General features: G+C 47.2%; 1 protein-coding gene across 1 annotated transcript; it reads left to right on the forward strand.

The window, feature by feature from the left end:
- Window positions 1–877: 877 nt before the first annotated feature.
- Window positions 878–2146, forward strand: LOC134221595 (uncharacterized). The gene has a single exon (XM_062700784.1). The coding sequence runs from the start codon at window positions 878–880 to the stop codon at window positions 2144–2146; it is 1269 nt and encodes a 422-aa protein (XP_062556768.1).
- Window positions 2147–18661: the final 16515 nt, after the last annotated feature.

An 18661-nucleotide genomic window follows, 5' to 3' on the forward strand; every position in this document is an offset into this window, starting at 1 on the left:
TGTGAAGATGATCGAGTATGAAGAAAAGGGGTATATCCGGAGGCTTTCAGAAACGGAGAAGACGGAGAAGTGTCCCAATGACTGGTTTCTGCCTATCTTCCCTGTCATAAATCCGAACAAACCCGGTAAACTACGGATAGTCTTCGATGCAGCGGCAGAAGTCAACGGTGTCTCGCTTAATTCATTACTCCTAACCGGGCCTGATCAACTGGTAACGCTTTTAACAGTGCTCTACAAATCCCGTGAATTTCGCATCGCGGTTGTAGGTGACATCAGATAAATGTTCTTCCAAGTTCGAATGAAAGCGCAGGATCAGCGGAGCCAAATGATTATATGGAACAATGGAAATCTGGAAAACGAGCTTGAAGTATATGTAGTGACAGTAATGACATTTGGCGCTGCATGCTCCCCAAGTTGTGCACACTACGTGAAGAATCTAAACGCTGATAGTTTCAAAGATAAGTACCCGAGAGCGGTTGAGTCCATCAAGTACGAACACTATGTCGACGACATGTTGGCAAGTGTAGAGACCGAGGAAGAAGCAGTGAAGCTAGCCAACCACAGATAAAAATATGTTGTGATTTTAAATGTATTTTCATGCACATATTTGGAGCATGCAAATGAACGTAACATTCAATCGATCTTACTGTCCTTTTAAATAGAAATAAATTTAAACCGTGCTTGCTTGTAAAAATCAATCGAATTTAATTGAATATCGAGTGTTTATTCGTTTGTTGGGACTTGCTGCAATTTTACACGTCGTTGAATTTTCAAAATTATTTGCTGTGACGAAGTGCGGACGGATTCACTCTGAAGGAGGCTTCGAGATCTGCATGATAACAGCACCGCAGAGAAAATTTTAGGGTTTCATGCTGAAATGCCAACGGAAAAGGTGCTGGGGATGTGGTGGAATACGACCACAGATACGTTCACCTTTAAGTTATCACCGAAGCACAATGTCGAACTACTGTCAGGTGTTAGAATACCCACGAAACGTGAAGTGCTGAGGACGTTGATGGCAATATATGACCCAGTAGGACTCATCGCTAATTTCCTGATCTACTTGAAGATCCTGCTACAAGAAATCTGGCGTGCAGGATGCGGCTGGGATGACGAGATCAGCGGAAAGCTAGCTGAAACATGGTTGACATGGGTTGAAGTGCTACCTCGCGTCCGTCAAGTCAACATTCCTCGCTGCTACAGAATCGAAACGTCCGCCAATCCGACAAGTAATTTGGAATTGCATATTTTCTGCGACGCCAGTGAGAACGGGATTGCTGCTGTTGCCTATTTTATGTTCGAAGAAAAAGGAAAGGTTGAATGCTCGCTGGTTGGATCGAAGACACGTGTTTACCCTCTGAAGTTCCTCTCCATACCTAGCCTTGAGCTTCAGGCTGCTGTGATTGGTTCTCGACTCGCCGATTGCATCGTCAAGTCACATCGTTTGAAGATCATGCGTCGCGTTTTCTGGACCGACTCCCGTGATGTTGTCTGCTGGTTGCGATCGGACCACCGACGATATAGCCAATTCGTGGCATTCAGGGTGAGTGAACTACTCGATACATCGAAGGTGAGCGAGTGGAAGTGGCTGTCAACAAAGAAAAATGTAGCAGACGAAGGCACGAAGTGGCAAAGGTTGCCGGACTTCCAACCAAGCAGTCGTTGGTTCCGCGGACCCGATTTTCTGTGGGAGCCCGAAGAGCAGTGGCCCGTAGATAGTGGAAATCAAGGCGTAACCATGGAGGAAATTCGACCCAGCATTCTCCACTACACAGCTGTCGCTCCACTACTAGTAAACTTTGACCGCTTCTCTAAATGGAATCGGTTACTAATGACAATTGGATATGTTCACCGGTTTGTCGACAATCTTTGTAATCGCAAGAAGAAAGTATCAATGCAGCTGGGACCCTTAACACAGGAAGAGCTGAGTCTTGCCGAGAACACAATTTATCGTTTGGTTCAGCACCAGGCTTATCCAGATGAAGTCCAGTTGCTCCGCAACAGTAAACCCGAGTCTCACCCATGGGAGCGCATTCTGCCGAAAACCAGTCCGTTGTACAAGCTGAGCCCAACCATTGATAAGCAGGGTGTCCTCAGAATGCAAGGGCGAATCAATGCGTGCGAATGGGTAGATGAAGGAACCTAAAATCCTATCATACTTCCAAGACAGAATCACGTAACCAACTTATTGATAGCTAGCTATCATGCAACGTATCGTCTTCAAAATAATCAAACAGCATTGAACCAGATTCGGATGAAGTATAACATTCACCGCCTTCGATCAGAGTTCGACCGTGTTCGCAAGAATTGTCAGCGGTGCAAAATACGACAGACACACCCGCAGCCCCCAGAAATGGGAAATCTACCTCGAGCCCGACTGGCATTATACCGAGGAAAGCCCTGCCGAGAAGTGGCAGACGCCCGGTATACTGGTGGAGTCCCGAGACTGCGGCCCTTCGATCAACCTGCCTCAAGGCTAGACGAAGGATGCAACGTGCCCGCACTGAAGACGAAAGAGCGGGCCGCCGTGAAGTGTTTCGAGCTGCGAAACTGACCTTTAACAAGGCAATCAAGAGCAGTAAGAGAGCGTATTTCGAAAACCTATGCGAAGGAGCCAACGTGAATCCGTGGGGTGACGCCTACAGGATAGTGATGGCTAAGACCAAAGGGTGCTCTGCACCCCTCGAGCGATCCCCAGATAGGTTGGCGAGGATTATCGAGGTACTTTTTCCGTCACAAGTGCCTGGCCTCCGGCACCGCAGGGCAATATGGGTGCGTCCGAAATGGTGGCTTCGGTGACGAACGAAGCGTTACTCGCGGTGGCCAAATCCCTAGTAACGAACAAAGCTCCAGTGCCTGATCCGCATAGCGCTCTGGAGGCAGCAATCATAGCGAGCATGTTCAGGCTGACTATGCAGAGATGCCTTGATGAGTGTAGATTCCCCGAAAGACGGAGAAGGCAGAAGTTGGTGTTGTTGCCGAAGGCAGGGAAGCCGCCGGGCGACTCATCTGCGACCAATCTGTCTTATAGACACGAATGCCAAGTTGGTAGAGAGGATCGTCCTCAACAGGCTGACCGCGTACTCAGAGGGTACGAACGGCCTGTCAAGCAATTAGTTCGGTTTTCGCAAGGGTAAGTCCACGTTGGACGATATTAACTCGGTGGTAAAGACCGCCGAGATAGCGATCGATAGGGTGAGCATCCCAAGTAATAATTTCAAGGCTGCATGGATTTCTTTAAGCTTTTTAACGGTTTCATCGCTGCTTTGTTCAATGCTGCGAGATAAGATTCATTCGAAGACTAACAGCTATCTTCAAAACCATGAAAAAACGCTCCACAAATCCATAAACGTCGAATATCTCATGAGATTATTAGCGGTCTAATGATTGTCCTATGGACTTCAATAAAACCAATTTTAAAAACTGTCATAACTACACAGAAAAAACAAATATTGTGGAACGAAATATTTCGTACTTTCCATCTGAAAAGCGTTTATTTTTTGTTAAAATAAAAGTAATATTGTTTACAATAACTGTGGTAACTTTAATTTAAAGTGCCTTTCGTTTTTCTTGAGTGTAGATTTAAAAGTTCCCCCTTTTACCATAAAAAATGTTGAACTGTCAATGTCAAGTCTGTAGAATGGACTCGATGACAACAAAAAAGGTTAGTTTGTCATTGTTTTGTTTTTATGATCATTCGATTCCACGCACAATTTAGGAATTTGATCCGAAACATTTCTTTTTAATGTTGGGTTGCGATAGCAGCAGCAGATAGCTGCAAGAGTGAAAATTCTGTTGGCATCCTCGAGGTAAAGGTGAGTACTCTGTAATCACGACCGAATTACCTTCGGCAGACCAATAATTGATTTGCTTGTTTCAGAATCACGCCATGACCGTTTCCGCAAAATGTTTGCAGCAAAGGTAGCACTGGCGCACTTTCATCACCGTGTTGTGGTCACACCTTGAATAAAATCGGTGAGAAAATTTTATGAATGTGCATTAGAGTGGCCCAGCCTAGTATGGGGAGAAAAAAAAGTCGTCGGATTCTACGGGGCACCCTCCAGGATTTTGCTTTTAGGTAAGAAAATCATTCTCTGAAAATTTCAGCCTGATCAGTTATTGCATAAGCTGGCGCAATTGATTTGAAGTTAATATGGGGGTTTCAGCCGAAATATATGGGAAAATACACCTCTGTTACTATTTCGTACAGGAAATTGGATGGAAGAGCCCGATTGAGCCCAGATTTGCAGGAATTGAAGTTAATATGCCCATGAAAAATTAGATATAAAATTCTACTATTACTATATAAACTTTAAATCAGTTTTTGGCTGATTTATTTGGAGTTGGGTTGATCACTTTGAAATTAATTAATTGCCATGAAAACATACGCATGCAATCAAAGGTGCCTGCGATGCTTAATTTGCGCGCACTGAAACATAAGTAACTGCACTCGCGCCATAACACATATCGCAGCGATCGCAGCTACCTTCGATTACATGCTCTTGTTTTCAAGGCAATTAATGAATTTTAAAGTGCTCAACCAAACTCTAAATAAATCAGCTAAAAACTAATTTAAAGTTTATTTAATCATAGTAGAATTTTATATCGAATTGTTCATTGGCATGTTTACTTCATTTCCTGCAAATCTGGGCTCTATCGGGCTTTTACATCCAATTTCCTGTACGAAATATCAACAGGGGTGTATTTTCCCATAGATTTCGGCTGAAACCCCCATATTAACTTCAAATCAATTGCGCCAGCTTATGCAATAACCGATCAGGCTGAAATTTTCAGAGAATGATTTTCTTACCTAAAGGCAAAATCCTGGAGGGTGCCCCGTAGAATCGGACGACTTTTTGTATCCTGGGCCAGTCTAAATTGTGCATTTATTACGTTATTCTAAAGTAGTTCTACGCTTACAGGCTGTTTAGGGTGAAAAACCTCGAGCGATTGGCTGCATGGAAACAAAATAAATTGGCGGCGGTAGATAATGGCCAAAGATGCTTCCCTAGCATTGCTGAATTACCATGTTTTTTGTTCAGAGGCATCCGCATTCCAGCATAAGGAAGAATCGCAGTGCTGACTCCAGCGCAGAGAAAACGGCAAACAGGTGTTTGGATGCTCACAACGGCAATAGTTTATGTTTTAAAAGTCGATAGTTCTTATTCTAAAAAGCATGTCTCCATCTTTATGAATAATATAAATAAAATTTTCATTTCAACCTTTATTTTGACGAGCAAACTGTTCAAAACATGAACTTTTAAAAGGTTGCAAATAAGTCAAAAGGAACATGATTTTATGTCTTGATTCATTTTTGACTTGCGGTCTTTTAAAAGTTCATGATTGGATTAACCCTGCAGTTTTATCTAAAACAACCACTTTTTCTTTCACAGTGTAACCATTTGGATTTGACAGTTTTACAGTTTTGTTTAAAAAGTTCAAACTTTTAATTTCAGAATGGCATGTCACTTTTGAACCATCGTTGACGCAAAAGTTGTTGTACTTATATTTTAAACATACGCAACTCTCTACGAAAAAGAACCAACGCAACTTTTTATTTTAACCAATGGTTTTTTTGATTCTATCAATGATTTTTCTTTCTGTGTACCCACTTCACACTACTCACTTCTCATTCTTAGTTTCTAACTTTTCAGATGACCTATTCGGCCAAATAACCTATGCGGCCAAATGACCTATTCTGTCAAATGACTCTTCCGGCCTAATTACCATTCATTCATTCATTCATTCATTCATTTATTTAGTTAACATCTAAACAGATAACACTGAATCAACAATTTGACGCCACAATGCACGGTTCGAGGCCGCATCTCTCCATCCTCGGATACGCCCCACGCTCGCCAAGTCGTTCTGCATCTGGTCTGCCCATCTCGCTCGCTGCGCTCCACGCCGTCTCGTACCTGCCGGATCGGAAGCGAACACCATCTTTGCAGGGTTGCTGTCCGGCATTCTTGCAACATGTCCTGCCCATCGTACCCTTCCGGCTTTAGTTACCTTCTGGATACTGGGTTCGCCGTAGAGTTGGGCGAGCTCATGGTTCATTCTTCGCCGCCACACACCGTCTTCTTGCACACCGCCAAAGATGGTCCTAAGCACCCGTCTCTCGAATACTCCGAGTGCTTGCAAGTCCTCCTCGAGCATTGTCCATGTTTCATGTCCGTAGACGACAACCGGTCTTATAAGCGTCTTGTACATGACACATTTGGTGCGGTGGCGAATCTTTTTCGACCGCAGTTTCTTCTGGAGCCCGTAGTAGGCCCGACTTCCACAGATTATGCGCCTTCGTATTTCACTACTAACGTTGTTGTCAGCCGTTAGCAAGGATCCGAGGTAGACGAATTCCTCGACCACCTCGAAGGTATCCCCGTCTATCGTAACACTGCTTCCCAGGCGGGCCCTGTCGCGCTCGGTTCCGCCCACAAGCATGTACTTTGTCTTTGACGCATTCACCACCAGTCCAACTTTTGTTGCTTCACGTTTCAGGCGGGTGTACAGTTCTGCCACCTTTGCAAATGTTCGGCCGACAATGTCCATGTCATCCGCGAAGCAAATAAATTGACTGGATCTGTTGAAAATCGTACCCCGGCTGTTACACCCGGCTCTCCGCATGACACCTTCTAGCACAATGTTGAACAACAGGCACGAAAGTCCATCACCTTGTCTTAGTCCCCGGCGCGATTCGAACGAACTGGAGTGTTCGCCCGAAATCTTCACACAGTTTTGCACACCATCCACCGTTGCTTTGATCAGTCTGGTAAGCTTCCCAGGGAAGCTGTTCTCGTCCATAATTTTCCATAGCTCTACGCGGTCTATACTGTCGTATGCCGCCTTGAAATCAACGAACAGATGGTGCGTTGGGACCTGGTATTCACGGCATTTTTGAAGGATTTGCCGTACAGTAAAGATCTGGTCCGTTGTCGAGCGGCCGTCAACGAAGCCGGCTTGATAACTTCCCACGAACTCGTTCACTAATGGTGACAGACGACGGAAGATGATCTGAGATATCACTTTGTAGGCGGCATTAAGGATGGTGATCGCTCGAAAGTTCTCACACTCCAGTTTGTCGCCTTTCTTGTAGATGGGGCATATAACCCCTTCCTTCCACTCCTCCGGTAGCTGTTCGGTTTCCCAGATTCTGACTATCAGTTTGTGCAGGCAAGTGGCCAGCTTTTCCGGACCCATCTTGATGAGCTCAGCTCCGATACCATCCTTACCAGCTGCTTTATTGGTCTTTAGCTGTTGAATGGCATCCTTAACTTCCCTTAAGGTGGGGGCTGGTTGGCTTCCATCGTCCACTGAACTGACGTAGTCATCTCCTCCGCTGCCTTGACTTTCACTGCCTGTACTCTCAGCGCCATTCAGATGTTCCTCGTAGTACTGCTTCCACCTTTCGATCACCACACGTTCGTCCGTCAAGATGCTCCCATCCTTATCCCGGCACATTTCGGCTCGCGGCACGAAGCCTTTGCGGGATGCGTTGAGCTTCTGATAGAACTTGCGTGTATCTTGAGAACTTCACAGCTGTTACATCTCCTCGCACTCCGCTTCTTCCAGGCGGCGTTTCTTCTCCTGAAAAAGGAGGGTCTGCTGTCTCCGCTTCCGTCTATAACGTTCCACGTTCTGCCGGGTACCTTGCTGCAGCGCGACCGCCCGCGCTGCGTGCTTCTCCTCCAGAATCTGTCTGCACTCTTCGTCGAACCAATCGTTCCGTCGACTTCGACACATATACCCGACGTTGTTCTCCGCTGCGTCGTTAATGGCTGCTTTGACTGTATTCCAGCAGTCCTCAAGAGGGGCCCCATCGAGCTCACTCCTTCCGGTAACGCTGCCTCGAGATGCTGCGCGTATGCAGTGGCGACATCAGGTTGCTTCAGTCGCTCTAGGTCGTACCGCGGCGGTCGTCGGTACCGAACATTGTTGATGACGGATAGTTTTGGGCGCAGTTTAACCATCACCAGGTAGTGGTCAGAGTCGATGTTAGCGCCACGATATGTCGATATGACGTCGATAATGTCGGAGAAGTGCCGTCCATCAATCAGAACGTGGTCGATTTGTGATTCTGTCTGCAGTGGTGATCTCCAGGTGTACCGATACGGAAGGCTGTGTTGGAAGTAGGTGCTGCGAATGGCCATATTCTTGGAGGCGGCGAAATCAATTAGTCGTAGGCCGTTTTCGTTCGTCAGCCGGTGAGCGCTGAACTTTCCAATAGTCGGTCTAAACTCCTCCTCTTGGCCAACCTGAGCGTTCAAATCTCCTATGATGATTTTGACGTCGTGGCTTGGGCAGCTGTCGTACTCACGTTCCAGCTGCGCGTAGAATGCGTCCTTATCATCATCAGTGCTTCCGGAGTGTGGGCTATGGACGTTGATTATGCTGAAGTTGAAGAACCGGCCTTTGATCCTCAACCTGCACATTCTTTCATTGATCGACCACCACCCGATCACGCGCCTTTGCATATCGCCCATCACTATGAAAGCTGTTCCCAGCTCATGTGTGTTGCCGCAGCTCTGGTAGATGGTATGATTACCTCTAAACGTTCGCACCATTGATCCCTTCCAACAAACCTCCTGCAGCGCTACGATGCCGAATCCACGGTCCTTGAGCACATCGGCGAGTATGCGTGTGCTCCCGATGAAGTTGAGAGATTTGCAGTTCCACGAACCGAGTTTCCAATCGCTAGTCCCTTTTCGTCGCAGTGGTCTTCGCCGATGGTTCCGGTCCGTACTCTCTTGTTGATTGTTCGTTGCTTATGATTTTTCGAGGCTGGCGCGCAGGGCCTGACACCCAACCCCTAAATTTCCGGAGGACCCTTCCTCCTTATTTCCGGTGGACCATGGTGCACAGTTTCACTTAGAGTCCCTCGCTGGCACTCGGACGATGATCAGCCGCCCCTAACATGGAGAACAGACGCTCAATAAGATTTGCACCTCCGGAGAGGAGCAAACCCCCCCTTCCCTGTCAGCATACGACCATAGTTCCCACCGGGGTTGGTTACCCGATCTTCCCTAAGGTTGCTCGTATCCCGGCCAGCACCGCGGGGAGGTAGGGATTGGAGTTGCTGGGTAAGAGGCTAAGGACCGCGAGATGGGGTCTATTTTATTCCTTCAGGTACGCGAAGTACCAATGGTACGCTTTACCCAGCATTTGCCGTGGCTCAATTACCCTTTCGGCCAAATTACCCTTTCGGCAAATGACCCTTTCGGGCAAATGACATGTTCGGCCAAATGACCCTTTCGGCCTAATGACCCTTTCGGCCTAATGACCCTTTCGGCCAAACGACCCTTTCGGCCAAATTATCCTTTCGGCCAAATGACCCTTTCGGCCAAATGACCCTTTCGGCCAAATGACCCTTTCGGCCAAATGACCCTTTCGGCTAAACGACCCTTTCGGCCTAATGACCCTTTCGGCCAAACGACCCTTTCGGCCAAATGACCCTTACGACCAAATGACCCTTTCGACCAAATGGCCCTTACGGCCGAATGATCCTTTCGGCCAAATGACCCTTTCTGCCAAATGACCCTTTCAGCCAAACGACCCTTTTGTCCAAACGACCCCTTCGGCCAAATGACCCATTCGGCCAAACGACCTTTTCGGCTAAATGACTCTTTCGGCTAAATGACCCTTTCGACCATATGACTCTTTCGGCCAAATGACCTTTTCGGCCTAATGACCCTTTCGGTCAGATGGGTTTCGGCCAAATGGTTTGTTCGGCCTAGAGGCATTCGGCCAAACGATCCTTTTGTTTGTTTATAGGTTACCTGCCAATTCATGCCCTGAAGGATGCCTTTCCAACAGGCAACATGCTACACGCAGATAAAATTACTCTTATTCTCTCTGTTTACTCACATTCGCCATGCGCTGGAGGTAGTCTCTCCAGCGGGCGGCATACTAACCACGGAGACAGTTATCTCTTATTCTCTCTGTTTACATTTCGTTTGACAGAACATACTCGATTAAGCTAGTACAGCTCCATTCGAAATCTTGTACTGCGACTGAATGAAGTCGAACGAAATACATAATGCCGCAAATTTTTCGAAACGAATGCAAAAACGTACGAATCGAGTGATTCGATTCGAGATGCGCAATGCCACCCCTGGTTTCACCAGAAATTCAAACGCGCATGAAAATTGTAAGCTCGCGAACGAATTCTGGGGTATTGAAAATGAGAGCATTGAAAAATGATCACAAAAGTTGTCATTTTGTTGCACAATATATTTCCGATATGATTTGATAGTAACCTAATTCTCCTAAAACTACACTCTTTCCTCGCGGAGGCTCGGAAGCCTCCTTTCAAGAGGCTCGGAAGCCTCCTTTCAAGAGGCTCGGAAGCCTCCTTTCAAGAGGCTCGGAAGCCTCCTTTCAAGAGGCTCGGAAGCCCCCTTTCAAGAGGCTCGAGCACCTCCATTCAAGAGGCTCAGGCCTCCTTTCAAGAGGCTGGAAGCCTCCTTTCAAGAGGCCTCGAGCCTCCTTTCAAGAGGCTCAGAAGCCTCCTTTCAAGAGGCTCAGAAGCCTCCTTTCAAGAGGCTCAGAGACCTCCTTTCAAGAGGCTCAGAGACCTCCTTTCAAAGGCTCAAGCCTCCTTTCAAGAGGCTCAGAAGCCTCCTTTCAAGAGGCTGGAAGCCTCCTTTCAAGAGGCTCAGAAGCCTCCTTTCAAGAGGCCTGGAAGCCTCCTTTCAAGAAGCTCAGAAGCCTCCTTTCAAGAAGCTCAGAGCTTCCTTTCAAGAGGCTCAAGCCTCCTTTCAAGAGGCTCAGAAGCCTCCTTTCAAGAGGCTCAGGCCTCCTTTCAAGAGGCTCAGAAGCCTCCTTCCAAGAGGCTCAGAAGCCTCCTTCCAAGAGGCTCAGAAGCCTCCTTCCAAGAGGCTCAGAAGCCTCCTTCCAAGAGGCTCAGAGCCTCCTCCAAGAGGCTCAGAAGCCTCCTTCCAAGAGGCTCAGGCCTCCTTCCAAGAGGCCTGGAAGCCTCCTTTCAAGAGGCTCGAAGCCTCCTTTCAAGAGGCTCAGGAAGCCTCCTTTCAAGAGGCCTCAGAAGCCTCCTTTCAAGAGGCTCAGAAGCCTCCTTTCAAGAGGCTCGGAAGCCTCCTTTCAAGAGGCTCAGAAGCCTCCTTTCAAGAGGCTCAGAAGCCTCCTTTCAAGAGGCTCAGAAGCCTCCTTTCAAGAGGCTCAGAAGCCTCCTTTCAAGAGGCTCGGAAGCCTCCTTTCAAGAGGCTCGGAAGCCTCCTTTCAAGAGGCTCGGAAGCCTCCTTTCAAGAGGCTCGGAAGCCTCCTTTCAAGAGGCTCGGAAGCCTCCTTTCAAGAGGCTCGGAAACCTCCTTTCAAGAGGCTCGGAAGCCTCTTTTCGAGACATTCGGAAGCCTCCTTTCAAAAGGATCAGCAACTTTTCAAGTAAGCCTCGTATGGTAAGTGTGGTTAGAGTGACTGCTTAGGCAGTAGTGTGATCCGGCTGCAAGTGACGGATTGAGTGAAGTCTCGCTAGGCCTGGCAGGAGTGTCGGGGGGTTGATGCTTCTGCGGCACTTAGTCGGGTCAAGTACGAGAAATTGAATACGACCTTACAGTTGAAGTCGAAATACGTATATGTAAAAGTAATACGAGGTAGTGGAATTGAATAGAATTGTACTAAACTCATCTTATGACAGTGAAAACACTAAAAAAGAGCTAAATACTTTTCATCAAAAAAATTCGTTAAGCCGAATAGGTCTTTTGGTCGAAAATGCCGTTTGGCTGACATGATCGTTTGGCATAAAGGGTCACTTGGCTTATAATGCCATTTTGCCCAAAAATGTTTAGAGAACGTACTTCTTTGCATTCGACTGCACGCATTTCGTTACTCACTGATTCCAAGAAGCCGAATAAATATTCGATCTTCAAGGCATCGAACATTTTCGCTCGTCCCATCCCGTTTCGAATATAAAGCAGTAGCAACAATAAAGACAAATGCAATTCCGTTTCACTCGAATGTTTCACATTCGGTGCGATTTTCGAAGCCATTATCGTCATCAATATTGCCCAACCTACCTCGATTAATTTCAATTTAATTAAGAGGAAACTTTACCCACCGAAAAATAAACAAATCACCTCACTGCGATCCATCCCGGGAAACCGAGAACCTGCCAAACCGAAATTCTTTAATTGCTACCGATCCGAATGGCTGGTGCGTAGCTTCCGAAACCGTCGTCAACCGGCGGGCCACCGATCGGTTGCTCCCGCTCGCTCGCAGGCCGGATCGAAATTTACGGTAATGGCTAATGAGTGGTGATTTATCAGCTCCACCGTGCAGTGCAGCCCTTGGTGTGGTCAAAAACGGGTCCGCAGGACGCGAAGCCGCCGCCAGAGAGCTGTTAATTACGAATCGCCAGAATGCGAATGCTACCGAATTTCTTCGGGAACCTGACAATTAATTAACGCGCAGCGATACGCATTATTAATGAGCTTGGAGGGTTCGGGAATTCGGCGACGGTTGCATCCGATATCAATCTTTTGATCATAGTTGGCGAATTGATTCGGCCATTACAGGATGTATGTGCTTTGGTTCACTCTACGATGCGTTTTTTCCGCATGTCCATAGCAGTTTATCCCAGTTTGCCATGGAAAATGCACGACGCGGATGATAGTTGATTAATTTACGAGTTTCGAGCGTGGCATCGAGGCCTAGGAACTACTGCTTGACGACGACCTCACGATGATCGCTACGTGCACTTGCGTCTTGCATCCGACATCGACATCGACACCGACTGATGATGCCAAAGCAGCTCATATGAGCGATGATCGCGGATCGTGAGTGCAGGGGCTTGGGAAAATATGAACAACTATGCACGGTTCAAATCAGGTGTGTTTCGTTACGACCGACGTGCGGTGATGATGATGACGATCGACGACGACGACTTAGGTGGCATTTATGGGAAAAAATGGGAAGATTCATGAATTATGGCCCACTTGGGGTTGCTAAAGGATATGTGGACATATGAGGGGGCGCAAAATTCACCTGCTGCTACTCTTGGGGAGGAGTTCGTTTGCTACTTGAGCTGAGAGCTCTTTCCGCGAGGCTCCTACCTGGGAATAGTTACGGTCATTAGGCACATCCCGGGAGAGAAGAAACCCAGAAATTAGCACGAATAAATCTTATCGAAACCACCCGGCAACGATTGGGCCGTATATAGAAAGGTTGGTATCCAAGCGTTATTAGGCGAATCCAAGCTGCTGCTTGCAAGTGATCAATTGTCGAACACCGATGAGGTCAAATGTTGAACTCCACGATCAGGTAATAAACGCAAAGTAATGAGACGTAATTGAATACTTAGTGGTGGCTTTTGACAAATTAACGATACTAAGTGAAATTTTTAGGAGGACAGGGCTAGCCGTTTTCCATTCAAAGCGGTATTTCGGTTTACTTGTAAATGTAACAAAATTTTAGTAGACTTTGTTTTGAAACTGATGCGCATATGAACGATATATATGCGATATATATGCGCATATGATGGTCATTTTCTTTATCACCGATAAGTATGCTAAGCCATGTGCCCTTAAACACATTTTTAGAATTCAGAATATTTCACAAAAATATCTTTGAAGCGACAACTGAATGAATCAATCAGCAGTTTAGTTGACATAATAAGTCTTTCGACACGGAAGCAATAAAACATACTAATTTTAGTCAAACCTCAAGCCAATATACCGGTCCGTGGACGACCTTGGAGCGGACAATTTTATTGTTGTTCTCAGCTCGCGGTTGCCGTGCGCTCTAGACTGCACCTTCATGTTCCTCATCCGAACTGCAGCTAATAAAATTATAATTCGAACGTCTACGCCCGAGGCGCAATAATCGACATTATCGTGATAGAACACTAATTGTTGGGAAATTATTCTCCGCGGGGTTCTACCAACTGCACCGTGGCTCGTTGATCAAATGTAGCTCATTTTCTCATGAAAGTTCCCCTCGGCTGGCTCTCTGCAATAATGGCGACGGCAGTCAGGACGACTGCCATCCAGCTTCCAGCTGAAGTTTCTGCTCAGTGACTCAAACCCATAAAATCACATCGAATGCGTCGGAATGTTAATTGCCAATCGCGACGCAATCCACCTGGCCCGGTGACGGATCCGAACTGCTAGCCCATAACCCATAAATGTGTTCTGGTAGCACCAATTGCCCGACAGCTAGAAAGGTGATAACCGAAGGTGATTTTTATGGACCATTATTTCGCGAGTGCTTATTAATTTGTGCTCGAGAGGCGAAGGTTGCCCCGGTTGGAACAGGTGGAATCGCGTATGTTGGCGTATATGAGCCTGACGCAGTGGACACTTGATAATGACTGTCATTAAAATCATAGAAATCGTGCCTCCACTCAACGGTTTTGTGATTTACGATAGTTTGGAGAGTCGCAATCAACGAGTGATAATGAAATGGATTTAGAGCTTCGGGGTGGAGTTCTATTCGAGTTGTACATTTGACAGGTGGTCCGAAACGGAAAAGGTCATGATTGAGAGTATTGTTCTGAATTTGAAAAAAAAATCAAAATATGCGGTGCATTCTTTTTTTCCTGTTCGAGTGTGCCACTGCGACTAGTTATTAGACCTATTCCCCGTATCCTTAGTGTTTAAGTGCATGTCAAATTACTCCATTACTATTGAGAAGCAATGAAGTATCCATTTCGATACAGTTCTTGTTTTGTTTTCCCAAGAGTACCTGACACGGTCCCGCTATTTAGACCCTTCACAGAGATCAATCTCATTGAAGGCGCGCCCCTTGTCAAATCTTTCCGTGAGAAAACAGAACACTAATACTGATAATTGGCCATGCATCGGAACCCTAGCCACATCCTTGTCTTGCTTCTAGAATATCACCAGTAAAGCTACAAAGCTTTAGCTTTTTGGGATTTAGCTCTATCTACAAAACCATTTCAATTAGGGTGGTCGGGATTAGTCATTTTTGATAAATACCGGTGTTCGGTATTTGGAGGAGTCAAAACCGGTAATACCGGTAGAATACTGGTTTTTGTTAAAGTTTCAGGTACTAAAAGAAAAACTTTTGATTTGGACTTTTGGATGAAAAACAATATTTTTTGACAAATTTCAGATTTTTAAAATCATTGCTTGTTGGGCTGGGCAAAGCGAAAATAAAGCAAATAAAGCAAACCGAAAATAAAGCATTCTAAGCGACTCATCTCCCAATCTGCATTGGATTTTGTTAGCAATGTTGCCGTTGTCGTTGTCTCAGTTTCAGCGATCGCATCAGGAATGATGAATCGCTTCAAGATCCCGTCCGCTTGCCTAATAAAAGTAGCTTTGGATGCCTCGAAGAACATGTCAAAATCGTTTCTGATTGATTGCTTCACGGGAGAATTATTCAAAAAATCAAAAAGATTGGCGTATTTGGATCGTCTCTCTTGGATTCATTCCTTAAAAGCATCGAATAAGTGGCAGAAATTTCTGTGGCTCGATTTGATAATTGTTCCAACATAATCTGGGGGTAGCAGGGACTATGTCCAAGGGTTTGACGATCCCTCCCCAGGCCATCTGCAAGTTGTGGCGCCTGCCTAGGATGTGGTGGGGTTTGACAGTGGGCCTTGTCAAACCTCTATGAAAAGCTGCATGAATCCGCAAGAAGGCTCCGCCAAAGCGACCGTGAGCCGCTCAAAGCGCACAAGCCCAAGTCCTGGTGTTAGGTGGGACGCTAAACAGCCCTGACACGACGGCCCTTCGACGAGACAGGAGGTTTGCGCAGGCCCAATAAGCCGCCTTTAAAAACAACTATTACGAACGACATAGAAGAGAATATGACTCGATACAATCGGCAACGACCTAGGCGACGAATAAAGGATTACGATTGGAAGCTTGGAACATGGAACTGCAAGTCACTAGGCTTCGCAGGTTGCGACAGGATAATCTATGATGAATTACATCCCCGCAACTTCGATGTCGTAGCGCTGCAGGAAATCTGCTGGACAGCACAGAAAGTGTGGAAAATCGGGCATCGAGCAACTACCTTCTACCAAAGCTGTGGCACCACCAACGAGCTGGGAACCGGCTGCATAGTGCTGGGAAAGATGCGCCACCGCGTGATTGGGTGGCAGCCAATCAACGCAAGGATATGCAAGCTGAGGATAAAAGGCCGTTTCTTCAACTATAGCATCATCAACGTGCACTGCCCACACGAAGGGAGATCCGACGACGAGAAAGAAGCATTATATGCGCAGCTTGAGCAGACATATGATGGTTGCCATTGCGGGACGTCAAAATCGTCATCGGTGACATGAACGCTCAGGTAGGAAGGTATAGACCGGTCATCGGACCGGATAGTCTGCATACCGTATCGAATGACAACAGCCAACGATGCATAAACTTCGCAGCCTCCCCCGGAATAGTAGTCCGAAGCACCTTCTTTCCCCGCAAAAATATCCACAAGGTCACATGGAAATCACCTAATCAAGTAACGGAAAACCAAATCGACCACGTTCTAATCGACAGTAAATTCTTCTCCGACATCACGAACGTCCGCACTTACCGCAGTGCGAATATTGAATCCGACCACTACCTCGTTGCAGTATGCCTGCACTCAAAACTCTCGACGGTGTACAACACGCGGCGAAGTCGGACGCCGCGGCTAAACATTGGGCGGCTACAAGACGGTAGACTAGCCCAAGAATACGCGCAGCAGCTGGAAGTGGCACTTCCAACGGAAGAGCAGCTAGGCGCAGCGTCTCTTGAAGATGGCTGGAGAGATATTCGATTCGCCATTGGTAGCACCGCAACCGCTGCACTTGGCACGGTGCCCCCGGATCAGAGAAACGACTGGTATGACGGCGAATGTGAGCAGTTAGTGGAAGAGAAGAATGCAGCATGGGCGAGATTGCTGCAACACCGCACGAGGGCGAACAAGGCACAATATAAACAGGCGCGGAACAGACAAAATTCGATTTTCCGGAGGAAAAAGCGCCAGCAGGAAGATCGAGACCGTGAAGAGACGGAGCAACTGAACTGTGCTAATAACGCACGAAAGTTCTATGAGAAGTTGAACCGTTCACGTAAGGGCAACGTGCCACAGCCTGATATGTGCAAGGACATAAACGGGAACCTTCTTACGAACGAGCGTGAGGTGATCCAAAGGTGGCGGCAGCACTACGAAGAACACCTGAATGGCGATGTGGCAGACGAAGATGGCGGTATGGTGATGGACCTGGGAGAACGCGCGCAGGACATCATTTTACCGGCTCCGAATCTCCAGGAAATCCAGGAGGAGATTGGCCGGCTGAAGAACAACAAAGCCCCTGGGGTTGACCAACTACCAGGAGAGCTATTTAAACACGGTGGTGAGGCACTGGCTAGAGCGCTGCACTGGGTCATTACCAAGATTTGGGAGGAGGAAGTTTTGCCGCAGGAGTGGATGGAAGGTGTCGTGTGTCCCATCTACAAAAAGGGCGATAAGCTGGATTGTAGCAACTACCGCGCAATCACATTGCTGAACGCCGCCTACAAGGTACTCTCCCAAATTTTATGCCGTCGACTGGCACCAACTGCAAGGGAGTGTTCGCCATTCGCCAAGTACTGCATGCCGCGAATACAACGTGCCCACACATCATCTATTCATCGACTTCAAAGCCGCATATGATTCAATCGATCGGGACCAGCTATGGCAGCTAATGCACGAACGCGGATTTCCGGATAAACTGACACGGTTGATCAAAGCGACGATGGATCGGGTGATGCGTGTAGTTCGTGTTTCAGGGTCATTCTCGAGTCCCTTCGAAACCCGCAGAGGGTTACGGCAAGGTGATGGTCTCTCGTGTCTGCTATTCAACATCGCTTTGGAAGGGATAATATGAAGAGCAAGGATTAACACGAGTGGTACAATTTTCAATAAGTCCGTCCAGCTATTTGGCTTCGCCGACGACATTGATATTATGGCACGTAACTTTGAGAAGATGGAGGAAGCCTACATCAGACTGAAGAGGGAAGCTAAGCGGATCGGACTAGTTATCAACACATGATAGGAAGAGGTTCAAGAGAAGTCAATGTGAGCCACCCACCGCGAGTTTGCATCGGTGGTGACGAAAGCGAGGTGGTAGAAGAATTTGTGTACTTGGGCTCACTGGTGACTGCTGAAAATGATACCAGCAGAGAAATTCTGAGACGCATAGTGGCTGGAAATCGTACGTACTTTGGACTCCGCAAGTCGCTCCGATCGAATAGAGCTCGCCGCCGTAACAAACTGACAATCTACAAAACGCTCATTAGACCGGTAGTCCTCTACGGACACGAGACCTGGACGATGCTCGTGGAGGACTAACGCGTACTTGGAGTTTTCGAAAGTAAAGTGCTGCGTACCATCTATGGTGGGGTGCAGATGGCGGACGGTACGTGGAGTAGGCGAATGAACCACGAGTTGCATTAGCTGTTGGGAGAACCATCCATCGTTCACACCGCGAAAATCGGACGACTGCGGTGGGCCGTAGCCAGAATGTCGGACAGTAACCCGGTGAAAATGGTTCTCGACAACGATCCGACGGGCACAAGAAGGCGAGGTGCGCAGCGGGCAAGGTGGATCGATCAGGTGGAAGATGACTTGCGGACCCTCCGTAGACTGCGTGGTTGGCGACGTGTAGCCATGGACCGAGCCGAATGGAGAAGACTCTTATATACCGCACAGGCCACTT

This window comes from Armigeres subalbatus, chromosome 3 (assembly GCF_024139115.2).
Source record: "Armigeres subalbatus isolate Guangzhou_Male chromosome 3, GZ_Asu_2, whole genome shotgun sequence".
NCBI classification, from domain to species: Eukaryota; Metazoa; Arthropoda; class Insecta; order Diptera; family Culicidae; genus Armigeres; species Armigeres subalbatus.